General features: G+C 40.4%; 1 protein-coding gene across 3 annotated transcripts in view; it reads left to right on the top strand.

Annotated features, from left to right (window-relative positions):
• NCAPG2 (non-SMC condensin II complex subunit G2) overlaps window positions 1-27,760 on the top strand; it is a 78,115-nt gene that overhangs the window by 31,591 nt on the left and 18,764 nt on the right. For 2 of the 3 annotated variants that reach the window (XM_058534224.1, XM_058534233.1), the window contains exons 12-22: window positions 6,964-7,143; window positions 8,261-8,413; window positions 13,425-13,647; window positions 14,280-14,389; window positions 18,140-18,313; window positions 19,890-19,960; window positions 21,030-21,183; window positions 21,302-21,475; window positions 22,866-22,982; window positions 23,073-23,213; window positions 23,664-23,763. In XM_058534224.1, the coding sequence (XP_058390207.1) occupies window positions 6,964-7,143; window positions 8,261-8,413; window positions 13,425-13,647; window positions 14,280-14,389; window positions 18,140-18,313; window positions 19,890-19,960; window positions 21,030-21,183; window positions 21,302-21,475; window positions 22,866-22,982; window positions 23,073-23,213; window positions 23,664-23,763 (1,597 nt within the window). Of the gene's footprint in view, window positions 1-6,963; window positions 7,144-8,260; window positions 8,414-13,424; window positions 13,648-14,279; window positions 14,390-18,139; window positions 18,314-19,889; window positions 19,961-21,029; window positions 21,184-21,301; window positions 21,476-22,865; window positions 22,983-23,072; window positions 23,214-23,663; window positions 23,764-24,768; window positions 25,060-27,760 lie in introns of those variants that run through there. The other variant, XM_058534242.1, reaches the window with a different exon arrangement.

Below are 27,760 nucleotides of genomic sequence, written 5' to 3'. Positions count from 1 at the left end.
TTTTAGCCAACAAACTATGAAAAACTTGCACTTTTTAACTCAGATATCCTAATCTGTGAACCACTTTTGTTTGTGCCTGAAATGTTTAAATATCTGCATTTGAATGCAGTGATGGAGTATGTGCTGACGTCCAGCACTCCTCTTCTGCTGCACCTGCTCTTTTATTCACTTCCGGTGAGTGCTTGGCCCCTGCTGCTCCTGAACTGAATGTGTAGGAGTAGGGTATTATGAACGACTTGCTGGGTAATCATTTTAGCCCTTCAGATGGGAAGGCAGGATGCATACTGATTAAGAGCATGGAGTCAGACATTTTGTTTTCAGTACCAGTTCCCACTTAAGTCTGATCTTTGTCAAATTACTTAACTTCTCTTCTGTTTCTTCTTTAACACTGAGAATAATATTTTATAGGATTATGATAAGGTTTCAATGAAAAATTGTATGTAAAACATTTAGCTCCATCTCTAGCACTAAGATGACAGTGGTTATTATTGTCCATAGAAACATTAAACGTATGTAAAGTGATATGATTGTCTAATATAATATTAGGAACATATTGGTGAATCCTCTGTATCTTGTACTAGAAACTGGAGTGAATTTCTAGAGAGATGAGTTTAGTACTAATTTACAAAGTGAAAGGTGTGTAGGAGATGTCAGTCTCTTGGAGATGTAGATACTGGCAATTACTTGATATCTTGGATACACTTAGAATATTGGCTAATGAAAGTATAGTGTAACTCAATCTCTCTATTCCATTAGAATTCTTTAAATTGTATTAATTATAGATTGAAGAAATCTTACTGTGAGAGCATCATAGTTGGTAGAAATTTCATATGAATAAAAATATTTCCAAGATATGAAGGTTAATGCATTTTTAGCAGTTGTGTAATATGTACATCCTAATAAGTTTAAGAGGCAAGGCCTATGAAATAATTATTTTACAGTGAAAACAATATTACACGTAGGAATGGCATATTCTTATTGGAGAAAATACTTGAAAGATATACCAACTCTTTGCTAGAATCAGAAGAACTTGACCATATTGAGATTGGAACACAGAGGAATCTATATTTGGATTAATCATCCTGAGTTTTGTTTTCATTTTATTAACCTTTTAAAAAATAAAAATTATTAAATTCTCTTTTATTTGAATTTAAGGGAATAAAAAAGCTAAAAGAATTGTTGAAGTCAGTTAAATGTTTTTTCAGAAGAAGAAATATTAAATTCTAAGTCACTCGTGTAAGTTTAAAAAATAGTAGATGTATAAAACATTGATGTTACAGTTGTTTTTTAAAGTTACATATTTCTTAGTGGAGATAGGTTTGTGTTTTTCACGTAGCAAAACTCAGTCAAAAAACAGTCTCATAAAAATGAGATGTCACTGTCTAAACAGATTTTTTTTTGTGTGTGAGGAAGATCAGCCCTGAGCTAACATCCATGCTAATCCTCCTCTTTTTGCTGAGGAAGACTGGCTCTGAACTAACATCTATTGCCAATCCTCCTCCTTTTTTTCCCCAAAGCCCCAGTAGATAGTTGTATTTCATAGTTGCACATCCTTCTAGTTGCTGTATGTGAGACGCGGCCTCAGCATGGCCAGAGAAGCGGTGCGTCGGTGCGCACCCGGGATCTGACCTGGGCCGCCAGTAGCGAAGTACACGCACTTAACGGCTAAGCCACGGGGCCGGCCCCCATAAACAGATTTTTAAAAGACTATTTTAAGCATTAAAAACAACAATAATGAAGTTTCAACTCTAAGTCTGTGTTTAAGATGAAAATTTAATAGGGAAAGGCTCATGTGTAAGCAACATATACTATGAAATCTGTGAATCACTTTTGGAGCGAAGGGAACTTAGGGGAAACCATCGCAGACAGTAATTATTATGAGCTCAAAGAGTTTCACTCAGTCCTACTTTGCTGCAGGACATCCTTGGGGAGGCAGGTGTCTGAGTGTTTGAATCCCACGATGTTTTTTATTTTTTCCTGACACTTAATTTATAGTTTGGCCATGTAGAGTGTTTTATGTTAAATAATTTTTTTCCTGGACTGTCAAAATATTTTGCATTGTTTTCTAGCATTGAGGGTTTCTGAACCTTGGAGGATATTTTTCTTTATCTTTTGATTTTTTTTCCCTCTGCTGATGTGCCATGAAATTCGGTGTATTAGTTTGAATCTTAGACAAAAGAAGTTTTCTTAATAATCTGATTATTTTCTTCTTTCCAATGTTTGTTCTTTCCCGACTCCTTTTAGGAGGCGGTGCGATAGAAACTTTAGGAGCAGGAGTTGGCAAACCGTTTTTGTGAAGGGCCAGATAATGATGATTCTGGGTCTGTGGGCCACGCGGTCGCAGCTATCCCACCCGAGTTGTGGCTCGGAAGCAGCCGTGGACTGCACAGACATGAGCGAGGGCAGCTTGTCCAATAAAATCGCATTTATGGACGCAGACATTTGAATTTCGTGTAATGTTCATGTGTCACAAACTACTATTCTTTTGATTTCTTTTCAAGCATTTAGAAATGAAAAACCATTCTTAAGTGTTGTGGACCACACAAAAGACAGGCATAGGCTGGATTTGGCCTGTGTGTTGGCTAAGAGTTGATGACCCCATTGGATCAGGTACTGAGTAAAGGGAAATGAATCTTTTATGAGGATTTTTTTTTTTTTTTTTTAATATTCAGCTTAAGAATTTCAGGGCCACAGAGATAGGATGAATTTTAGCCACAAAGGCATGTGAGTGGTTGTTGCTGGTGATTAAGAACTCTTGCAGAAGGTTCCACACCCTGCCACCCCACCCTGAGCTGAGGTTGAGACAGAAACGTCTCTTCTTGGTGAAGTCAGGGATATTTTTCCTTCATTCCCAGCAATGAGGTCAGTCGTTTGGGGTTCCATCGTTTTGCACAGGACTTTTTTTTTTTTCCCCTATAATTTTTATTTATTTATTTTTTTCCCCCAAAGCCCTAGTAGATCGTTGTATGTCACAGTTGCACAGCCTTCTAGTTGCTGTATGTGTCACGCAGCCTCAGCATGGCCAGAGAAGCGGTGCGTCGGTGCGTGCCCGGGATCCGAACCCGGGCCACCAGCAGCGGAGCGCGCGCACTTAACCACTAAGCCACGGGGCTGGCCCCTTTTATGAGGATTGATAAAAGAGATAATCTGATAAATAAGAGCAATGATTATTTCCTGAGACCCTCCATGTGCCTTAACTGTTCTCTCGCGCTCTTTGCTCTGTTAGTGCTTCTCAAACCTCAGTAATATGGAGACTTTTTTTGAAGATAAAAAATTGAGGCAGCCCATGAATGTCTGTAGATGTTGAGATGCAGTGATTTCTCCTTGTAGAAACAGCATTACAAGTTAAGTGCCATGGTTTTGAGTGATTGTCTGGTGACAGTGGGATTGAATGGAAACACAAATGTGGGTCATGAGTTTTATGAGACTGTGGTTATAAGGTGATTATCCAGAATATATTTTTGAAGAATAATATTGTAAGTAATTCATAGAAAACAAAATCTCTAAAACCTGCGAGTTTCAAATTTAGGTCCTCAGATTCCTAAAGTTTTCTTCTATTTTTTGTTTTATTTTTTTCTTGCCATCGTTTTTTATCAAATGATTTGTCATATTCACTTTTCCATTTTTATTTTTGAATAAAGGTTTGGGTTGATTAGGTCATTGGCACGGCTTTTTGTCTGGTTGTGTCTTCAGTAGACTTCTTTGCATGGTGAGTTGATCGTGGTTTTGCATAAGTGGGTAGGGCTTGTCAGCAGGTAGGATCCCCTGTAGGTTCTGTGGCTGAGGGACAAGCAGGCTGGTGGCTGCACCGTTACCAGGTGGGAAGGAGCCTTTCCTCCTGGGTGGCATTCTCTCCTTTCTTTTTTCCTTTGTGGAGGTTCTGCAGTTATCACTGCTCGTCTGCCCCCCGGTATCTATTCCGAGAACTCTTCCTGGCAGGCTGTTTTCCCTGGGAGCAGACGCTCACTCCTGAACCACCACACCGTGTCTGGGAATTGTTTGTAGCCCTTGTAGTGTCTGTGGTCCTGACCCCGGGTTTGGGGCTGGCCTGAGTCTGTGCAGGGCATAGGAATGTCCAGGTCACAACCTTTTCTGCTCCTTTCTCCATGAATCCATTCCTTATTCCCTTTCTTTCTCGTAGGAATCCCATAGTCTTTTTATTTCCAGCATTGCTGTTATCTTATTTGTCATTTTGGTCAGATTTTGGGGAGGAGAGGAAGTAAGTGCTCATTCATCCTAACTTGAAGCCTTTTTTTTTCTAATTAAGGAATAGGAATTATTTTATGTTTTTAAACTTTTCTAATAGAACATTTCACACATAATAAATAGAAAACCTAGTGCAATAAACCTCTATGTACCCATTACACAGTTTCAGTAATTGCTGACCCAAACCTGATCTAGTTCTTCTTCCCTTGTTTTGAAGCAATCTGAGGCATCGTATCATTTCAACTGTAAATATTTCAAGAGATATTGCTAAAAGATAGGGGCTCTTTTTTATTTCGAGGTCATAATAGTATATAACATAGTGAAATTTCAGTTGTACATTATTATTTGTCAGTCACCATATATATATGTGCCCCTTTACCCCTTATGCCCACCCCCCTACCCACTTCTCCTCTGGTCACCACTAATCTGTTATCTTTGTCCATGTGTTAGTTTATCTTCCACATATGAGTGAAATGATATGGTGTTTGTCTTTCTGTCTGGCTTATTTCGCTTAACATAATACCCTCAAGGTCCATCCATGTAGTTGCAAAGGGGACAATTTTGTCTTTCTTTATGGCTGAGTGGTATTCCATTATATATATATACACCACATCTTCTTGATCCGTTCATCAGTCGATGGGCACTTTGGTTGCTTCCACGTCTTGGCTATAGTGAATAATGCTGCAATGAACATAGGGGTGCATGAGTCTCTTTGAACTGTTGATTTCAAGTTCTTTGGATAAATACCCAGTAGTGGGATAGCTGGCTTGTGTGGTATTTCTACTTTTAATATTTTGAGAAATCTCCATACTGTTTTTCATAGTGGCTGTACCAGTTTGCATTCCCACCAGCAGTGGATGAGGCTTCTCTTTTCTCCACATTTTCTCCAACATTTGTTATTTTTTTGTCTTTGTAATTATAGCCATTCTAACTGGTATAAGGTGTGCTCATTGTAGTTTTGATTTGCATTTCCCTAATAATTAGTGATGTTGAGCATCTTTTCATGTGTCTGTTGGCCATCTGTATGTCTTCTTTGGAAAAAGGTCTGTTCGTATCCTCTGCCTATTTTTGGATCGAGTTGTTTGTTTTCTTGTTGTTGACTTGTATGAGTTCTTGATATATTTTGGAGATTAACCACTTGTCGGATATATGATTTGCAAATATTTTCTCCCAGTTTTTTCATTTTGTTCCTTGTTTCCTTTGCCTTGCAGAAGCTCTTTACTCTGATGAAGTCTCGTTTGTTTATTTTTTTCTTTTGTTTCTCTTGCCCAAGTAGACATAGTATTTGAAAAGATCCTTCTAAGACCAGTGTCAAAGAGTGTACTACCTATATGCTCTTCTAGGAGTTTTATGGTTTCACGTCTTACCTTCAAGTCTTTAATCCATTTTGAGTTAATTTTTGTGTGTGGCGAAAGATAATGGTCTACTTTTATTCTTTTGCATGTGGCTGTCCAGTTTTCCCAAGACCATTTATTGAAGAGACTTTCCTTTCTCTGTTGTATGTTCTTAGCTCCTATGGGACTCTTGTTTTTTTTAGGTATAATCATACCATTGTCACAACTAAAGAAAGATGAATGATTCCTTAATGTCATCAAATATCCAGTGGTTTTTTTCCAGCAACATTGCAGTGACGTTTTTTCCAGTTTTGTTTGAATCTGTGTATAAATAAGATCCATGTTTTGTGATTGGCCAGTGTATTGTTTAAGTCTCTTGGACTATCAGTTCCCTCTCCAGCAATCTCTTCCTCTCTCTCCGTTTTTTTTTGCTTGCTGTTTTTGTTGTTTAAGAAGCCAGATTCTCGGGCTGGCCCCATGGCTTAGTGGTTAAGTGCGCGCGTTCCGCTACTGGCAGCCTGGGTTCGGATCCTGAGTGCGCACTGACACCCCGCTTCTCCAGCCATGCTGAGGCTGCGTCCCACATACAGCAACTAGAAGGATGTGCGACTATGACATACAAATATCCACTGGGGCTTTGGGGGAAAAAAGGAGGAGGATTGGTGATAGATGTTAGCTCAGAGCTGGTCTTCCTCAGCAAAAAGAGGAGGATTAGCATGGATGTTAGCTCAGGGCTGATCTTCCTCACAAAAAAAAAAAAAAAGAAGAAGCCAAATTCTCCTTCTGTTTCCCACAGTCTGGGTTTTACAGAACCTGTCCCGGTGGTGCCATTAATGTGTTCCCTGCCCTTTGTACTTCCTGTAAATTGGTAATTGAATACAGAGTTGATGAGAGTCATGTTTTTGTGAGGGCTTTGTTTGTTGTGTTAGATTCTTTGTGACACTGTTGCGCACTTCTGTTGGAGTACATAATGTCTTGTCTCTTTTTGTACTGTTAGCAACCACTGACGACCATGGCCTGGATTAACTCATTACGAGTAGAATTACTTCATCTGGGCTTAGTGCATTACAGCATTTTGGAAATTCACCAGAGGATTTGCATAGGCTGTGTCTACTAAGATCAACTGAAGTCTGCATTTCCCACTGAATGGTGGAGCTGGTATTGAGGCCCTGCTGTCAGCAAAGTCCTACAGATGGGATTGGCAAATGAGGCACCATATGTGTCTGGATTGTCCTCTTTAAATGCTCAGCTATAGAAATGATAAATAAGCAGAAATCCATGAGTCAGTATATGGCCAGTCTTTCTGTAACTGTAACGAAGTGTCTAAGTTGTGAATGCCCAAAGTGCTAATGTGTAAAGCAAATATTGATATAAAGGGAACTGATTTAAGATTTTTAAGCCTTTCTCCCCCTCCTACTTATAGAGCCTTTTAGAAGATCCTTATCCGATGGTCCGTTCCACAGGGATCCTTGGTGTTTGTAAAATAACTTCCAAATACTGGGAAATGATGCCTCCGACCATTCTTATTGATCTCCTCAAGAAAGTAACTGGGGAACTGGCGTTTGATACAAGCTCAGCTGACGTACGCTGTTCTGTCTTTAAGGTAAGATTCAAAATTAGATAAGCAGTATTTATTTATTGTAGAATAGTGAGAAAATACAGAGAAAGAAAAATGTAACAATTACCCATAGTCCTGCTCCATAGATTAGCACTATTGGCATTTTTGTTGTGTATCAAAATAACATTTTTAAAAATCAAATTAAAAGTGATTTCTACAAAAAACTGTCTACTTGAAATAATACTAGTTTTTAGTGAGGAGAACACAGCATTTTAGAATAGGAGCTGTATGTACTTAAAATTTTTAAAAATTATTATACATGAAAATTGACTTTTTTGGTGTACTGTATGTACTTTTAATAAGAACCAACAAAAATATCCTTTCTCCCATCATCCAGTTTCAACAGTTATCAGGCCATATCCAATCTTGTTTTATATGTAACCCCATGTCTCCCACTTGGTTACTTTGAAGTAAATCCCAGGCATTATATCAGCTCATCTGTAAATATATCAGTATGATCTTTAAAGTATAAGGTCTCTTTAAACAAGCACACACTTTCTCCTAATAACCGGGGAGAAGGAGGTAGGGCCTGTCAGGTCTTCAGACAAGCTGGTGCCTGGACTGAGCTTGGGCGGGTTGTTGGCTGTCCGTCTGAGGCGTGTGGGTCTGGCTGTGTAGGAGTACGAGTCTGACAGTCTTGGGGGCTCTGCGCCCTCAGGTTTTCATGCAATGTTGCAACAGGAAACAGAAGTTTTGGGCTGTTAAAAAAATTTAAAAAGATTCTTGAACATCAACTTTGGACACAAACTGGCTTTCGAGCCCCCTCCACCAGCAATTGTTCTTTGTTTCTTTCAACTCTAAAAATCCTTGAAAATGTAGCTAAGAAAAAGCATTGAAAAATTATTTTATAACTGCCTTAATCTTATTTGAATGAAACAGTGTATGAACTGATTATCAGTGATTGAAATTATACTAATTCATTAAAAGTATACTTTTTATATGAAACTCTTTTAGAAAAGTATTATTTTCTGTAATTATGTTTATTTATTTTACCAGTAGTTCTAGTACAGTTGGAGCTGAATGTTAACTGAATTTTTCTTTCCTGAACTATTTATTGTTTATGTTTTAATTTTGAACTGTTTATCTTTCTTATTTCTTGTAGTGTCTGCCGATAATTTTGGATAACAAATTAAGCCACCCATTATTAGAACAGCTTTTGCCAGCACTAAAATACAGTCTCCATGACAATTCAGAGAAAGTGAGAGTGGCTTTTGTTGATATGCTGCTGAAAATTAAAGCAGTGAGGGCTGCTAAGGTAGAGTAAATAGGATTTTCCTTATTTAAGACATGAAATAAATAAGTACATTTGTTTTTATCAACAAAAAGACAAAGCAGTTCTAATTCCAAGAGTTTTAGTAATCACGTTTTAAGCTAATTGATGTCTGGTATATCCTACCAATTGTTTATGTCATAAGATTTTATTTGGTTTGTAATTTTCATTGAAGTTTCTAGAAATATCAACGTGTATTTTCTTTTTGAAAGATATTAATGTAAGCAGCCCCCACCTTAAATTATATTTTTATCATATGCATGGAAGTTTTTGTTGAAATATTTAAATACTTGGCACATAGGAAGCACTTAAATATTACTTGGAAAAATGTTGAATATGAAATTCCTCCTACCCCCACATTTTACAGAAGGAAGCAAGGAGATACTTGTTTTATCATAATGTAGATTTTGGCATGGTATAAACTATTGAAGTGAGAATGTTCTTCTTTAACTCTAGTTCTATTCAGCTTTTGGCTAAAAATGTTAGTTATGAAGTTCTTAACTTCATTATTATTTGGTATTATTATTTGTGAGCTTTCTTCCTCCACACAATAGTTCTCTGAAATTTACTTTAAAATGCTGTTTTGTCACGGCACAGGATTTGGGAACAACCCGAGAGTCCATCAGTATAGGGTCAGCCACACTGACCTGTGGTGAGTTCATGCAATGAGATAATGCTATGTGGCCATGAAAGGGAATGAGCTTACGTGGAAATATCACTAACGTGTAAGAGTAAAAGCTAGTGTAGAAGTGCGTGTAATGTGCTGCCAGCTGCGTAAAATGGGGAACATGCATATGTATTTGCTCAGATACCCATAAAATATCCCTGAAAGAAAACAAGGAATTAATAACAGTTGCTTGAGTGAGGGGGATTGCATATCTAGGGATGGGGTCCTGGGGAGGCCTTATCACTGCGTAGGAGATGTATTGTTTTACGCTTTTTGAATTTCAAACTGGAATTTTTTTTTATGTCAAAACAACCCCACAAAAACAGAATATTTTGTGTGACTTTACGTAGTAGGAATACACCCATGTCATACCTTGGTACTTTTGTTGAAAATCACTTGGTTCTGTTTGTGGTCTGTTCTGGACTCTGTTCTGTCCCATTGATCTGTTTGTCCACTCTTAGCAAGGCCGCACTGCCTCGATTGCTGCAGCTTTCCAGGAAGTCTTGTAGTGAGTCCTCCAGTGTTGTTGCTCTTCTTTCGGAATTCTTTGGCTATTTTAGGTCCTTGGTATTTACATATAAATTTTAGAATAGGCATGTCAATTTCAACAAAAAAAACCAGCCACAATTTTGATTGCATTTGTTATAACAGCTTATTAAAACTATAGTTCTGAATCTGAAAGGGAAAATTTTGGCTTAGTATTGCGTTTGAAGTTAAATCTGTTTGCAAAGTGTTATTGAGGTAATGGCTGGTGAGGAAACCGAGAGAGCCGTTGTTTTCAGTTTATTGATGAGTCTACCCAAGAGAACGGGAGAGACCACGTAAGACAGGAACAAAAGGTCTGGATTTTGGGGGACTAGCAAGAGCAGAGAAAGTGAGGTGTTTCTTTTATCTTAATCCTTAGCTCTGCAAAAACAAGGCAGAGAGTGATTGAGCTGTGAGATCTTTGGAAGGTTTGTTATGGGCACACAAGCTAATTCTTCTTGCAAATCAAGGTCAAGATTGACAGGCACATGGAGAGGCAGCTAATGGGAAGTGGGGGTGGCTGATCATCCACTAGGTTGGAATGACCGGGGCAGTGTGCTGCTAGGCTGTCAGACGCTGGCGTGCTGCGTTATTCATGGACACATTTGCACAGTCGTGGTCTGCTGCAGATAGCTTTAGAAAGAATGAGAATTGCCCTTTCGTTTTATTTCCTTTATAAGCCGTGGTAGGGCTGAGCTCAGAGGCGCCGCGAGCCACACCTTAGTCTCAAAGGCCCTGGGCAGCATGACTGATACATGGTAGATAATAAAAGCTAATTAAATAAAATTATCTTGTATGGCCAAGGAGCAGTTACCAACTTAGTTAATTAGGCTTCTGTTTATGTTTTTCATTGTCAATGCTAATAATTTCAAGTTGTTTACCGTTTGTTTAGAAATTCTACGTTTCTCGAGTTGTATATCTGAGATTTAGGCTAAATCAACAGTTACTAATATTGAAACTGCTTTGTTAAAAAAACAACCTTTGGGTTTATTAATAGGCAGTTCTTCTTAACATTAGAAGTGAAACACCAGTTACAGTTGTTACGTTCTTGTCTGTTGTAGATCTCAACCTGTAATATGTTTGAGTAAAATAAAACCTCACATAATTGAAACAAAACAAATCAGAATCCTAAACTAATCAGAATTGTTCTGCATTTTATTTTAGAAAAGTGAATCAGCGCAAAGAAGCTAATATGAGGAGTTTCTGGAAAGGCAGACTTGCAGGGCATGTTAGTTGTGAGAACGCTGCTGGAACCTTGGCCTTTGGTGAAAGAGGGCTAGTTCCCATTCAAGATGGTCTGGTCTCCATGAGGGCCCAGGAGCTAATCTTTTTTAAATGAAAGGAGACAGACCGTGGAAAACCTGTTTGAAGTACGGCCTACCTGCTCAGGCCGTTGTGCTGTGACTTAAGGTGTTTCTCGAGTGTATTCATTCAGCCAGGTTTGAAGTCAGGTCTTGAGGCTTGGAGAGCTCACCTGGGTTCTCAAGCAGAGGGTTTTCCGCTCTCCTCGTTTTCCCTCTGCAGATCTGTCTGTTGCTGTGCTTTTGCTCGTTCTGGGGTCGACCTTCAGCTAATGGCGTGGTTGTCGTGGCCCACCACAAGTTCTTACTGCGGCTTCCTGCTACTGACCAGCACACGCTTGGGAGATGAGTGATGAGACTGCTGAGGGTACTGCCGCCCAGAGGGGCTGAATTCAAGGGCTTGGGAATCTGGAGATGTTGGCCCTGCCCCTTCACATGTCTGCTTCAGTGCCCACTGCACACCTCTGTCATCTGCCTTTCTGTGCTGTTGAAGGCGGCAGCAGAGTGGGTAAATGGTGAATCCGTTCGTTGGTTTGTGTTGAGTCACTCTGAGCCTCAGTTTCTTACCTATAAAGGGGACACTAATATCTACTTGGGGATTGTTGTGAAGTTACAATAAATAGTAATTTATTGATGCACTGAAGTGTTTTGGGAAATGTTTGTTGCTGGCATCATTGCCTACAAGTGTGCTAGTGTGCTGTTCAGGGTTACACCCCGCTGCACTCACACTCAATACTTGTAGCCCATCTGGACTGGCATAGGTGGCAGAAAGGGACCAGGGCAGAGGAGAGAGGAGAGGTGAGAGAAGGTGTTACACCTGTCAGACTGTGAATACTTTTATTTATCTCTTTCTCTTAAACCTTGAGAGCACTACCTCTAACTCGAGTAGGTCTCTAATCACTTAGTTTCTAAGCCTGGCTCCCTCACTGCTGGAGTTAGTTGGCAGCAGGTTCTCTTCCACGAAGCTGCCTGCCTCTCATGGGGTGAAGGCAAGAGCTGGGCCCACTGCTCTCCCCTCTCCCTGTGGCTTGCTTTTGGAAGCACTGGGCGTCGTTTGCCTCCCCAGCACTAGAGTGTGAGTACAAGAGTTTGGTGTGGGATTTGGGGTTAGTTATTGTCTTTACTCCAGTAACTTTTTCAGAAACCAAGAGGTGTCTGAGTGGAAGTGTCCTGGGAGCATTTCAGGGGGACATAATCAGTAGTGTCAGGTGCTCAAAGATTTCCTCTAAGGTGAGGGCATGAATTTGTGCATCTGAATTTGCAATAAAAGGTCACTATGACCTTGGTAAGAACAATTTCAGTGAGGGTAGAAACTGGATGAGTGTGGGTTGAGGTTTAAGTGGGAGTGAGAGAGTGAAGCTCGGGGTATAGGCAGGTCACTGAGGTGAGCAGTGAAGGTAGGAGCTGGAAGGAGACAGGAAACACATTCTAGTTTTGTGTGTGCATATTTTGTTTTAAGGGTTGGAAAGATATGAAAATACTTAAATACTGGTAAGAAAGATCCGATTGAAAATACTGGAAAGAGGGAATGATCATTAGAGCTAGGTCCTTGAGAAAAATACATGTCAGTGGTTTTATCTCCATTATACACACGAGGAAACTATTTCGAGTGTAAGTATTTGCACATGATTACCAGCTGATAAGTGACTGAGACAGGATTTGAACATTTCACCATTAAAATCTATTTTCTTTCTGTTACTCTATGATATTTTTCTCTTCTCTTGAATTTCTTGCTTAGAAGTTTGGCCCTTCTCTGTAGGCGGTGGACAACGTTGATGCTTTTGAGCAGAGGGGCATAGGGCAGTTCTGATCTGTGCAGTTAATGTGGCAGCAGCTGTGAGAGGGGCTGGAGGAGGCCATGGTGGTCATCCAGGCAAGCCAGCCCTGGAGAGGGGGGGAGGGTGTGCCACTGCAGAGCGATGGACTGGGCAGCCTGGGGTGTTCTTGAGTGGTGCCTCTCTGTCTCTGAGGTAGGAAATGGGGTGTCCACTAGCTTTCTGTGTCAAAACTGTTGTAAAATTTTTCACTTTTCACATTAATGGGCCAAAAGTCATGGTCTTGTAGGAAATTTCAAAATTATTAGACTGATAATCATAGCTATCATTAGAGAGTTTACTATACATCAAGCATGGTACTAATTAATTATAATTAAATAATTAACCCTCCCAACAACCTTATACTTATGTACTTTGTCAGTGCTTTTTACTTTTTTTTATTTTTTTTGATGTTCAGAATATTTTCCTTTTTTCTTTTTTTTTGTTTTAATTATTTTTTTATTGCAGTAACATTGGTTTGTAATGTCAGTGCTTTTTAAAATATGGATTTATTAATTCTAATTTCTCTACAGAAGAGTCTCAGATTCTGGTATAATCATTTGAAATGAATTTTCTTGAATATAAAAATTAGTTCCTTTTTGATTTTACTCTGAAAATTTTGCTTAAAATCTTTTCAAGATTACAGTAACAATTGATAGTTTCCTTCTACATATATGCTTTCTATATAGTTTTGGAAAATATGCCCCATGGAGCATATTTTGGTTCGTCTGGAATCGGATTCCCAGCCTGTGTCTCGGCGCCTAGTGAGCCTCATCTTTAACTCTTTCCTGCCTGTGAACCAGCCCGAGGAGGTGTGGTGTGAGCGCTGCGTCACACTGGTCCAGATGAACCATGCAGCCGCCAGGAAGTTCTATCAGCATGCCCACGAGCACACCGCCTGCACGAACATAGGTACTGAATGCTGCCACTTCTAGTGCTTAGGTCTTCTCCCTAAAGCATAATGTTACACAGGCTCAGTGTTTGTCTTTTTTTTTTGGTGAGGAAGATTCACCGTGAGCTAACACTTGTGACCAATCTTCCTCTATTTTGTATGTGAGCCACTGCCACAGCATAGCTACTGAGGAGTGGTGTACGTCCGTGCCCAGGAACCAAACCCAGGCAACCAAAGTGGAGTGCTCCGAACTTAACCACTATGCCACTAGGGCTGGCCCTCAGTGTTTGTCTTTGTTTTTTTCTTTTTTTGGTGAGGAAGATTAACCCTGGCCTAACATCCGTGCCAGTCTTTCTCTACTTTATGTGTGGGATGCCTGCTGCAGTATGGCTTGATAAGTGGTGCGTAGGTCTGTGCCTGGGATCTGAACCTGTGAACCCCGGGCCACCGAAGCAGAGCACACAAACTTAACTGCTACACCACCAGGCCAACCCCTCAGTGTTTGTCATTTTAATAAGCTTCATGCTTTAATGCATTTCTTAATGATTCCCCTTAAAATAATACTTTTAATTATTTGGGATTATAATTTTACTGTTGAAAAGATAATTTTGTTGGAGAAACATGTACATTATTTTTATCTTAAACATTTTAGCAAAGCTGATTCATGTGATTCGCCATTGCTTAAATGCCTGCATACGGAGGGCAATAAGAGAGCAGCAAGAGGACCATGCAGAGAGGGAGAAGGAGAAGGAGAACGTGAGCGTAAGTGGAACACGCCCTGCGCCCAGCGGCGTGACCGTATTACCTGATGGAAATGAGGCAGGCGCTTCTACCTCATTGCTTAGAAAAGGCAGAGCATTAAATCAAAGGCATCGTTTCCATGGACTGTATGTTAGGAATATTTTTATTTTCCGTTTGTGTCTTTAGTACTGATACTTCAACTAATTATTTTGGAAGATCATAAATAATATTTTTGGGAGAATTGCTGTGTATTTTTTGTAGTTCATTGTGAAGGTTGGGTAGGATTTAATACAGAGGAAAGTTTAGTATTGGTAGCACCCTGTCTCAAATTTTCTTTGCCTGAAGCTTCTCTTTATATTTTAATTCAACCTGGGGGTAGCATACCTGGATTGGATTTTGGACGCTACTGTGTTTTATAGTTAGGTGGGTGGTGGCGCTCTTAAGGATTTACTCATAGCCACTGCCATAGGGTTCTACTGGAAACATCTTGGGTTTGAATTTCTGGAAATGACCTTTATTTAGAATTATCTTTTAAAAAGTAATTTATCAGGGGCCGGCCCCGTGGCTTGGTGGTTAAGTGCGCGCGCTCCGATGCTGGTGGCCCGGGTTCGGATCCCGGGCGCGCACCGAGGCACCACTTCTCCGTCCGTCCTAAGGCCGAGTCCCACATACAGCAACTAGAAGGATGTGCAGCTATGACATACAACTATCTACTGGGGCTTTGGGGGGAAAAAATAAATAAATAAAATCTTAAAAAAAAAAAAAAGTAATTTATCAAAGGAACTGTTCAGCTGCTATTTCTTCAGAATCCACAGTGACCAATTACATCATAAGAAAAGATGTAATTAAGAAAAGTGTCTAAGCCTTAAACACTTAGACACTTACTTAAGGCTTAGACACTTACTACTTATAAGCGGTATCTTAAGCTTATAAATAAATTTGCATGTGTATGTCCATTGAAGATAAAATTTTGGGGTAGTTTTGTAGTACCCAATGAGATTCAGAAACTGGCCTTTAAAAAAAGAAAGTCACAGAAGACAGTTTACCCTTTTGCTGAAACGTGGTTCCGCATGTTGGCTACAAGGCGAGGTCCTTGTGTTGGTCTGATCTCGCCTCACTCCCCATCCTGTGTGCCACCACCTCTGACACAGGCTTGCTTCCTAGGTGAGGCTGATGTGTTTGCTCAGAGCTGAAGTTGTGCTTTGCTTGTTCATTGGTCTCACGCCAGCCTGCCTGCACGTGAGGAGGACAGTGCTGATCACAGTTACCCCCCCAGATGCTCCCATTGCACATGTGCCCGTGGACTCACACCTAGTGGGCCACCACTCCCCCAGCTCAGCCCCTGTTTAAACATTTCCTTTTCTGTCTGTCCCAGTAAGGGAAAGATGTGGAATTAGGAGAGAAAAGAGTGTAGAAGAGTGAGTCTGGCTTTTATCTTAACAGCTGACTCTGACTAGTGGTTTCATCAGCTCTAGGCCTTTTCAGCCTGGATTTGGGAAATCTTCATCTGAGAGCATTCAGAGTTGCTTTTGCTTTTAGTTTTGGTGGAATTTGAGTTCCTCTCTTCAGAGTTTTTCCCTCTGTATGTGGATTGGATGGGCAGAAATTTTCAGGAAAGTCATCCCATTGCTGCTAATACATCTTCAGAACCTCAGCTGGAGATGCCAGCATGGTGACCTCAGTCCAGAGCACAGGGCGTGTGGGGAGCTGCAGCGTGCGAAGTAGACGAGCAGTGGGCAGTGAGCTGAAAGTCCTGTGTGATGCAGTAGGCATAGATCTCTGTTTGCCACTCTTGCAAACTCGTACTGATGGTGGAAGTGGTTTTGCAAAAGAGCAAAACATATTTTGTCACGTAACAGTTGAGAGACTATTACACTTTTTAAATATTGAAGGAACCCTCAACTTCCATTTTTAAAAACCTAGATGTTATTGAGAAAGCTTGTATTTTATAACATTTTATGTCAATATCTGTACCATTAGAAAAGACAAGGGTTTAGAAATACGTAGCTCATGGGCCGGCCCGGTGGCTTAGCGGTTAAGTGCACGCGCTCCGCTGCTGGCGGTCCGGGTTCGGATCCCGGGCGTGCACCGACGCACCGCTTCTCCAGCCATGCTGAGGCCGCGTCCCACATACAGCAACTAGAAGGATGTGCAGCTATGACATACAACTATCTGCTGGGGCTTTGGGGGAAAAATAAATAAATAAAAATCTTTAAAAAAAAAAAAAAAAAGAAATACGTAGCTCCATTGTAACCTATGCTAGAAAAGAAATACAATATGTCATATAGATATTCTTAAAATTAGAGTTAAATTCTTAAAATAAGAACTAGATTAGAATCTAATTCTTAAAATTAGAATATCTGTATGGCTAAAAGCAACAATTTTTGAAGTTGATCTTTTACTTTTTCTCATTGCTAGCTACTAAAATCAAAGATAGTCTCTGCCAAAGTAAAAAGATGGCTTCCTATTTAATGAGATCTTACTTAGGAACTTAGCACATTTTTTGTAAAGAAGGAGAAGCAGTGGCTTTCTCATGAAACTTTAGTGATAGGGCTGCTATGCTAAACATTAGAAAGGTAAAAAGTAAAATTGAATACAGAATGAAATCCTGTCAATCTTATTTGTATCATTCTTATAGTAGTTTCCAAGCCTTTGGTAGTTTCATTGCTTTTTAAATTTGGCTGGCCAAAACTCATTCAAAGTATTAAATGCCTATTAAAAAATCTAATTTTATATAGAAACTACTTTTGCCTTTTCTGTGTACCCTCAGTAATCAAGTTTATTTTCTCCCCAGTATCTTTTTCCATTAAATTTGAGTAGATAGCACAGAAATACCAACGCCTGAAATGAACCATCCTTGCATTTCAAGGTTGTCCCCTTTCAGGGAGTTGTCTGTATTGGTATTTGCAAGTTATCAGACTGTCTTTGTTACAGTCACACCACAGGGCTCGTTAGCAGACCCCGTCGGTGTGGATCTGCGCCAGTCACATTCAAGTGCAGCCTGAAATGATGGCAGGGTGGGCCTCTAGCTCTAGAGAAGAAGAAGAGTTTATGAGAGTACATTTGTGGTTTAAACCGAATATGCAGAACATAGCAGTGATTACTGTTCCCTGCCACCATAAGTGTGGGAAATGTAAATAGGTATATTTTAAAACAAACTAAAGAAGCCCATGATTGAGTGGGAGTTGATCATCATCAGTCGTTACCGAGTCTCGGGGGTGGTACCTAATGGGCCTGTAGAATGGAGGTGGCTGGCCAGAGATACATCCAGTGTGATCTGATGGGTGGAATTGTAGCTGAGTTTCAATAGTAATCACATTTAAATAAATTAGGTTAGATTTTCCTAATTTGGCTTCCCCCTCCACCCACTAGTCTGTTCATATTGAGGTTTGTGGTGAAAAGTGACATCTTTTAACAAATCAGAAGATATAGTAAAAGAAAGAGCATGCTTTTTACTACTGCATGTCCCTAGATGAAGAGAGTAGTTTATACATGTTGATTTTTAGAGGATTTTTAATTCATATAAACTGTTTATTGAAAGGATATAGGGTTAAGTTAGAATTTATTTCTTGGGTGGGTTTTAAAAACAGCTTTACCTCTAATAGAAATTCTCAAATAGAGAATAAAGTCATTTTACGATATGAAAAGAGACTTGATATCCTTTACATTTCTGCTTTAGGTCTGGAATTCTGAGTTGTGCTTTTAAAGATAGTGCTATCTTAATAGTTGTTATGATTTGATTCTTTCACAATAAAATTATTTGTGTCTCAGGTTCTGGACAAAACACTGTCAGTAAGTGATGTTGCATCCATGGCGGGTTTATTAGAGATCGTTGTGATTCTCTGGAAAAGTATTCACAAAAGTATGGAAAATAATAAAGAGGCCAGAGTTTACACCATTAACAAGTTTGCTTCTGTGCTCCCTGAGTACCTGGAAGTGTTCAAGGTAAGGTTGGCCACACTTGTCAGCAGCGTATTGAGGTGAAACTTGAGCAGAATGAGCAGACGTGCCAGCACATGTACCTCTCTGGACCTTGCTTCTCATCTCTAATGTGAGCAGGCTGAGCCAGCACTTACGCTGCCGGACGGTTGGCCTCTCGCCCTTCTGAGGATGGAGGCCTCGTCTCGTGTCTTTCGGCTTCCTATCCCAGCACCCAGAGAAGTGTTGGGTGAACACTCAGGTTTTCTGTCTCTAATAGTCTGAGACGATTGTAGAATCCAGTTTGATTTGCTGGGAATTGAGAAAGAGGAGTTTGTGGACATGAAGATACAGTAGCACCTAAGTTTTGTGGGCATTTTTAGGCATTTGACAGCATACTGTAAGCAAATATGTTTCTGAAGTATTTGAGTTGTGTCTCAGTTATCAGGGCAAACAGAGCCATATGTGTGACTTCTATTTGGATGAAGGAAACCTTCTCATTCCTTGACTTTTTACGTCTGAAGGAAATTCATATTTCAGAAACAAAAATAAAGCTAATAGCTAAAAATACAAATTTATTCTCAATTATAAAGAAAGCATGGTTTAAATATAGAAATATCATAGGTCTTATGAATCACCTTTCTCTTGGTAAATTTTACTCTTGGCTTTTCTGCAAATGCTCATGTGCCCTTGGACCTCTTAGCTATTCTTAGCTGTGTTGCTGTGACTGTCACATCTCTGAGCTTCATTCTGCCTCTGAATGAAGGTAAATCTAAGCTGCCGAAGTTGCTAGTACATTTAAAAGCTCAAATAATTACATTGAGCTGAGAAACCAGCAGTATCTCAAAAATCTCAGAAGATAAACACGGAAGCCCGTAGGACACAGGATGAGATGACAAATGAGCAATGTGGCCTGGGGGTATCTAGGAACCCAAGGAAGGCAGTTAAGTAATTCAGTTAATTCCAAATGATTCTGGCAGGAGAGCTTCTCTACCTCAGTAGGTGAGAGAATATTCTGGTCATCCTGTAAGTGAATAAACAATCTATAATCCACATGTAGAGTGGAATCAGTAGTAATTATCACTGTACTTTTGTAACATTAAGAAAATATTTTTTTGTTGTTGGGAGTTGGGGGTAAGGTGGGTTTATTCTAACTGAATGCAGATTAATTACAGATCAAATTTTGATGTTGCTCCTATTTCTGTTTCATGTATATTTTCAGGAAAATTGTTAATTTTCTTTTAGGAGTCGTCATCCCTCATTCTCCCAACCAACCAAGCATATTTTTTGTTACGTGTTCTTGATTGAGTCTGGTCTGTAGTTTGCTGTATTGTTGCCTGGTATGCAGTAGGTGCTTAATAAATATTTGGACAAATTAATATGTCACACAAAGTAGTAAAATGTCATATAAAACTTTGAGAATACTTATCAAATGTGAAGTTTACAAGTAGGTGTAAGTTTTCCTGTTGAACACTGAAAGGATTGCTCTAGTTCCTACTGAGCAACTTTGAAAGCAGATTATTAGGAAGCTGTATGGAGAGGCTTTCAAAATGTCATCGTGTTTAAATACCCTTTTGTTTTGTTTTCCTTTTTATGCTTGTAGGATGATCGGTGTAAGATCCCTTTGTTTATGCTGATGTCCTTTATGCCTGCTTCTGCTGTGCCTGCATTCAGGTATTCTCTCTGTTTTTCAGGACAGTAGTGAAGTGGGAATCCTACTGTTGTTTTGCTTGGTTGTTAATCTAACATTCAGCAGACTGTCACACTTGAGTTCCAAGTTCGTAGTTACTTCTTCCCTCCTGCCTCCCTCTCCCTGTGGCAGGGAAAATAGCAGGATGCATTTTCCAGTGGGCTCTGGAGTGCTAAGGAATTGTAGGAAGAGGCTACGTGGAACTAAAACGGTCACTCAGCTTTAAAGTCTGGGGGTACTTTTAAAGCCTGGCATGATAAGATTCTAGAGCTGTGCTGCTCTCCACCACTGAGCTATTGGCCACATGTGGCTCTGATGCTTGGAACGTGGCTGTCTGGGTTGAGATGTGCTGTGAGTGCAAAACGCACGCATACTTGGAGACTTGGTGTGCAAAAAGAATGTAAAATATCTCGTTAGTAGTTTTCTATATTGATTACATCTTAAAACCATATTGAGGATAGATTGGGTTAAATAAGATATATTATTGAAATTAATTTTACCTGTTTCTCTTTACTTTTTTAAATGTGGCTACTAGAAATTTTTAAATGACTTAAGTGGTCTGCTTTTGTAGCTTGCATTGTGTGTTTTATTGGACGGTGTTGCTCTGGAGTGTTGGTTATTATCTCAGTAAAAATTACTTATTTTTATTCATACTTATGAAAAAATGGATGTTTTGATGCTAAACAAAAATTATTTCTCCAAAATTAGAAATCTTTGCTCTAGAGTCTGACAGAGGTGACACAGACATGAAAGGCTGGGGGTTTTATGTGACTGGTGTGACCTTGATAACCTAGCACCTGTATCTGGACCATGTTGAGTTTAGTGTTCCTAAAGCTGCTTCCAAATTCAGTATTTTGTATTGGAACTTGTCCCCTGTAGTAATTGTGAGAAAACAATATATTTATTCCACAGCAGAGAATGTCCATGAGTTCCTGTGTTAGGAAGGGCTTATGTACCCGCAGCTTTTGTCTCCTTTATTTTCCTCACCTTTTAGAAAAGTGGGAAATTGTTATTGAAGTATGAGATCTGATTTTATATATTTGACATTTTCAGCTGTGGTGTGATTTCCACGTTAAGAAACCAAGAGGAAGGAGCGGCAGACAAGAGCTACTGTACTTTGTTGGACTGTCTCTGCTCCTGGGGGCAAGTGGGACACGTTCTGGAACTCACTTGTGACTGGCTGCCAGACGAGCAGTCCCAGAGCAAGGTATACTTGTGTCACGTTTCTTTAAAGTTTGCTGAATGTGGGTAACTGTGCATTAGCAATTACCTGCTTTCCTGGAAACATGTTTTAATTATCAGTTTATTGCTCTCTATTCTTTCAGAGTAACTCAGCATCTAAACGTAAAGTGCAAATCCATGATACATGCCCAATAAAACCTGAATTGGCTTTGGTTTACATAGAGTATCTGCTGACCCATCCAAAGAATCGAGAGTGCCTGCTCTCTGCTCCCCAGAAGAAACTTAACAATCTTTTGAAAGCACTTGAAACGTCAAAGGTAACTTTATAGAACAGATACAGGCACCATGCAAGTTGAGTGATTCCATGTAGTAGTAGGAGTGATAAAGTAAGATTAAATTTTTCATATTTATAGTATAAATTTTTCCAGCTGAGAAGGAGTTGAGTGTTATCTGGTCCCCTCCTTCAGTGTGCAGGCGAGGACATGAGAATCAGGTGACTAACTGGGTGGCAAGATGGGGACTCAGTCACAATTTCCAGGCCTTTTGGCCAAGTAGTGTTCAGAGTCCAGTGTTTTGTCAACGCTCATTCCTGTGGATAACCCTGTTTCTCTGAACACCCCGTCTGTAGGAGACTTCATGTCACCCTCAAGCTCTCTCGCCCTGCTTCTACCCATCGATGTGGGACTACTGGCTTTCCCTCAGAGTCCTTGGCAGGCTTCTCTAGGAATCTGTGGAGAGTGTGTCCTGTGAATTCACCATTTTCCTCCTCTCCTTCCTGGCTCTTTGGCCATGTCCTCCAGGGCCAGGCCTCAGAAACAGCCTCTGTTACTGCTGCTGAGTTTGGTTGTGCCAGAGGCAGAGCCTCCTCTGCACCAACGCCAGGCATTGGATGGGAGGCAGGGGAGGTCTGAAGAATAAGGAGGTGCACAGCGTCCAGGGGAGGAGTTGGTGAGGGCTGATGGCAAGCCCAGTATCTGGCCGTACGCTGTCTGAAACCCATCCAGTGGCTCATGGGTAGGCAGCGGTAGGATTTTGCCGGTGGACTAAGCTGGGCACCGGCTGCACTGGTGTAGAAAGTAGGGCTGCCTGTGGGCTCTGGGAAGATGGGGGTGTATTCCCCAGCAGACTTTCCTATCAGGGGCACAAATGGTGTTACCACCTATTAAATGCTGGTGGGACCCTCTCCCTTCCATTGTGACAACCATACACCTACTTCCACACATTTCCAAACACTAGGCACTGCTCCTGTTAGGGTACGAGGTTAGAAAGTCGTAGGCAAGCGGGAGGTTCTCACCCTGCCTGAGTGGTAAGGGAATTGTTCCTGGGAGGAGCTGCTTTTCTCTCTCTGTGTCTGTTGGTCTGTCCTGACAGTACTGTGTCTTTGCAGGCCTAGCTTCTCACTCCCAGCAGGTCAGAATTTACCCCAGGGTCAAAGGCTTTAACATGCTCCATCCTGATGGCTCCTTTAGCAATAACTTAAAAGTTATTTTCTTGTCCCTTAATGGGGAGGATCTGCAGTGGGGAGAGGAAGGGAAGACACTGCAGACTTCTAGGAAAGCTTTGCTATGTTATTAAACACCTCTGCTGCTCCATGTATCCCTCTTGTGGTGCAGCTGTGTGTCACCTGCTTCTGAGCACCCTTGCCATACACAGTGTGGCGCTGACTTATCAGTTGGAACGTGGCCCACAGATTTTTTTATTTTACAGGTGGATCTAGAATCAATTTTGCAGTTGCCTGGTGGGAAACCTCACACCTTTAATGAAGCAACTGCCCTTCGAGCCTTCAGCCTCTATTGTCGGTTGAGTATTCATCTTCAGCACAAGGTGTGTCCGTCTCTGGCTCTGTATGAGAATAAAAAGCACGTTGGCAAAGCTAGTCCAGTACTAATTTATCTCTCTGTTGTTGTTGGACAGTTCTGCTCAGAAGGAAAAGTTTACCTGTCCACTTTGGAAGACACTGGGTTTTGGTTAGAAAGCAAAGTTTTATCTTTTATCCAAGATCAAGAAGAAGAATATCTGAAGCTTCATAGGGTCGTTTATCAGCAAATTATCCAGGTTAGCAATCTTAAGACACAGAGACTTTTTTCTTTACCAAGTTTGTGATGTGCTTCAAGATTTTATTTTCTGTTTTAAAGTTGTAACTTTAGACATACTGTTGCTCTTCTTAAATACTTATAGTGGCGTTTAAATATCTGTAGTTTATCTTTTCACAAAGCATAAACTCTGCATAATTTTAGTGTAATTTTACACATTGCATGTACTAGGTGTTCAGTAATGTTTATGGAATTACATAAAATGTGTTTCTAGATTTCTTAGCAAAATAAAAATTAGAATTCATGTATCTTTGTGGGACTCCTTTATAAAACATCTTTGTAAATATCTGCTTTGTGAGATAAGTAGTAGGACATCACATATGAGAGGCTTTGTAAGGCTGGATTTACTCCCTTTTTTTTCCTTTCTGCGGTCTTTGTTGGTAAATCATTTCAGCACATCTGTCTCTTACAGACCTACCTGACCGTGTGTAAGGACGTTGTTATGGTCGGCCTTGGCGATTGTAAGTTTCAGATACAACTTTTACAGTGGAGTCTTGGAATCATGCAAACAGGTATACTTCATTCATTAAAGGGCTAGTTTAGAGCAGTTAATAATCAAAACCAGTCCCTCTCTCCCTCCCTTACTTTGCTGGTCAGGACTTTCGCTTTTAAGTGATAAATATGTAATGCAAGCTAGCTTATACCAAAAAAAAGAGTTTACAGGCTGATGCAGCCAGGAAGTTCAAAGGTGTTTCTGGCATCAGATGTGACTAAGCCCAGAGTTTCTGACAAGGGCCTTGGGCTTCTTCTCACTTTGATTTGCTTGATTGTCAGGTGACTTTGCCCTCTGGTTGGCTAGTGCAGTGGCAGCCCTGAGCCTGTCTGCTGCTCCTCTCTGGCATCTGTATGGCAAAGCTCACAGAAGAGTTCTCGTTGTCTGCTCTGGCCACTGGGGGGCTATGAGTCAGGGGTTGTTTAATGCCCCCCTGGAACCCTTGGGAAGTTGCTGTTACCTCAAGGACAGGGGTGACAGGGTAACCCCTGGTAGCTAATACTGTGGTGCTCACGCTTGCTGCATACTAGGTACTAAGTTAAATGTGTTCAGTGAGTGAGTGAGAAGTCTGCCTCCTTCTAGGTGGTCTGGGCAGGCCAGCTACTAGAGCCCTGGCTGAGTGATTATCTGGAGCATCCTCTCCATGGGTCCCAGAGCCGGATTCTTGCAGCCCCATCACATGATGGCAGGAGGAGTGAGGGTATGGTCCAGGATGTCTGCCTAAGAAGTAAACTGCTGGGCTATGACCCACAACCCCAGCCGTGCTGCCTCCCCAGGGTAGCTAAGTCACTGTATAGAACTGTTTCTAAATTGTTCTTACTAGACATCCTGATGCTATATGTGGTTCTGTCTGAGCTCTACAGAAACTTGAAAGTTTGATATTTAAATTTCTTTAAGCTTAGATATTTACTAGAAGAGATTGAAAATGATATAATTTAGCAAATTCAGTGTTAAATATTGAAAATTAGACTCAGTGAGTCTACAGTTAAGTTTGCAGTTAGTCATCTGGAGTCTTGTCCCGTAGTCTTAAGAATCGTCATGCAGATCCCAGAGGATTCTTGTCGGCAAACCCTGCAGTGTCTTTCTCTTCGTGCTTCTGCCACTGAGGTTGGTGCTTGCACTGCACTGGAGCTGGAGTACCCGCCACTCTGCTCTGCTGTTTCAAGTATACATTTCCTTACATTAATCTGTAGTTACAAGCAAGATTATACACAATTTGTTTAAAATATCCACAGTTAAAGACTAAACATTAAAACAAATATTATTTTGTTTTAAAGTCTAGCTTTTTTTTGGTTTAATCCTTTATAACTCTCTATTGTGAAAACAGCATTTTAAACTTAAGCTTAATGATTGAAACATTAAAAATGATTTCCATTTTTTTAAACTTCATTTATCATTTAGGAATTATTTTCCCCTAAGAACTGAATCTATTTTTAGTCTTTATAAAATTCATTTTCCAGGAAGCTAACTAGAATTTAGATCTCCGATGTAGCCAGTTTTATTATATAGAGATATCTGTTGCCCCAAAATAAGACCCCAAGCTATTGACTTTACTTTTGACCAAACTGAAATGATCTTTGTACTTATACATTCCAACAATCAGGATTTCTCAGGAGAGAATCAACTGTGTGGTCATTCTTTGTAGTCCTGTCACAAATAGGATTATACTTAGCAATTTAGCTAGGTAGACCCAGAGTCTGCTGTTCACTGGACTTTTTGCTCTACTTGAAAGAGTCTTAATAAAACATTTTAATTAAAAAGCCAGTCACATTTGTATTAATATTTAAGTATGGCATTTTGTGTCCTGAAGTGTGTATTCCAAAAGAGATGTCCTTGAATACCCAGCTGAGTCCCCACACATAACCCTAAAAATCTAACCTTAAAAATCTAAGCTCACAGAAATGCAGGTGTTTCTGCTCTTATGCAGTATGTGTGTTTCAAAGTCACCATGCATTCTGCAAAATCAGGCACTAAAAGTAAGAGGCTTGTGGGAAAGATGACTGGGGCAGATACTAAGTGACGCTTAGTGACAGCGCTAAGAAATGGTCATCCTAGCAAGAAGTAATCAGCACAATGAAAAAGGAAGGTTAAGTTTCTAATAAGATTTTTGCCTTAAATGAAAAGGTAAAGGGAGATTGATGGAGACCGTGGCCACCCTCACAGAGCTGGAGAGATCTGGGCAGCAGGGACTTCCAGGGCAGTCTGAAGTCTGAGGGACTTCCAGGGCAGTCTGAGCCAGAAGGAAGACTGGGTCCATGGGCTCAGACGCTGAGCTGGTTCTCTATGGCTGCTGCCCTGGGCTGGGCTAGTGAGCTTCTGCTCGTTTGCAGACATGTGATGGCCTGAGATATTAACCTGCTGGGAAAATCCTGGCAGCCAGTACGTCATCAGTGTTAGACTGGCATCACTCCCAGCCCGGCAATTACTTGTGAGCTGATTCACTCTCGGGAAGCAAGAACTTCCCAAGTCAGTGTCTTCTATTTTACTTTCCTGTGAATTCTGATATCTCTTTAGTAGTCTATCGTATTTTACTTAACCACTATCTATATATATTTGATTATAAGGCACATACTGCTTGAAGATAATGAAATAACTTTGAATTAAAGTTTCCAACTTTTCAGATTTTTGTCAGTAATTAAAGGTACTAGTTAAGTGTGTGGTTCTCCCCCATGAACCACCACTGTGAGGATGGATGTAAGAGGACAGACACTCTTGTTTTCAAGGTCCTTTAATCTTCAGCACATCCGCCTCCTCTGTGCTGTTCGTACTTGATCTAGAGAGCCCAGCATTCCCTTACTGACCTACATATGTGGAGAGTGTGTGTCCCTTTGCCTTCCTTTAGATAAAAGAGATAGTTTCTTGAAAGTTTCTATTATGGTTGCAAAGATTCTACAAACTTTTGTTGATTCTGGTAGTGCCATCGACCTTTTGAGGGGTAAACTCGACTGGAACATGTCCATTTATTTTACTTACTTTTAGCAGATAAATTTGGGTTTGAGGTTAGTTTCTTATCTCTGTCTCAAGTAGAGCTTACTATATCTTATTAATCTGTTTTATAAACTGAGGTGCTTTGAATACTATCTCCAGCTCCATTTCCTATGCAAGGTCATATGATTCCTTTCTAAGGTCAAAAAGGTCGGACCTCTTTCTCACCTAGATAATAATAATCTTTTAATGAGGAACATTATTTCTGTGCTTTTCCATATGACAAATTTTAAAAATATATATATGTGTATAGTTTATATAGTATATATTTTAAAATGTATATACGAATCATGCAGCATGGTTCCTGCCCAGGAAGAATTTGCTGTCTAAATGGGGAGGCACTCACACACACAGACCTAAAGGTTAATCAGTGTTGGGCAGCCTGAGGGTCCAGAGTGGGATAAGAACACATGAGGGCGCTTACAAAGCTTACTGGAGGGTGAGACCCCAGGCTCTGTTTTTAGAATTCAACTCACAAACAAGATTGGATAGAAACAAAGATGGAAATTCAGAATCTTCAAGATGAATTGTAGGATTAGGCTCACACAACAGAAAACATTTTACCAAATTACCAACAGTAAAGGAGGTGATTTGGAAGAGAAGGACAACCCAGCTAACTACAAAGTATCAAGAGTGTAACAGAGTTGGCCTGTGAGATTCTTAAATCTTTTTTGTGTGTGTGTGTGAGGAAGATTGGCCCTGAGCTAACATCTGTGCCAATCTTCCTCTAATTTATATGTGGTATGCTGCCACAGCATGGCTTGATGAGTGGTGGGTAGGTCCACGCCCAGGATCCAAACCTGCAAACCCCGAGCCACTGAAGCGGAGCACGTGAACTTAACTACTAGCCACCAGGCCAGCCCCCTTAATCATATTTTGAAAGCTCTTGGGCCATCTCTCTTAGACTTGTAATAGTAGAGCTGGTATTGATGTCACTGTTACATAAGAAAATAAGACACGTTCTCTAATCCAGGTGCTCAAGGAACCACACTGTCCACGTGTGCAATGAGTACAGTTCTTAGTGACTGAGT

Source organism: Diceros bicornis, chromosome 3 (genome assembly GCF_020826845.1).
Source record: "Diceros bicornis minor isolate mBicDic1 chromosome 3, mDicBic1.mat.cur, whole genome shotgun sequence".
Taxonomy (NCBI): Eukaryota; Metazoa; Chordata; class Mammalia; order Perissodactyla; family Rhinocerotidae; genus Diceros; species Diceros bicornis.
The sequence above is the reverse complement of the archived record's forward strand: the minus strand, read 5'-3'. Positions and strand labels throughout refer to the sequence as shown.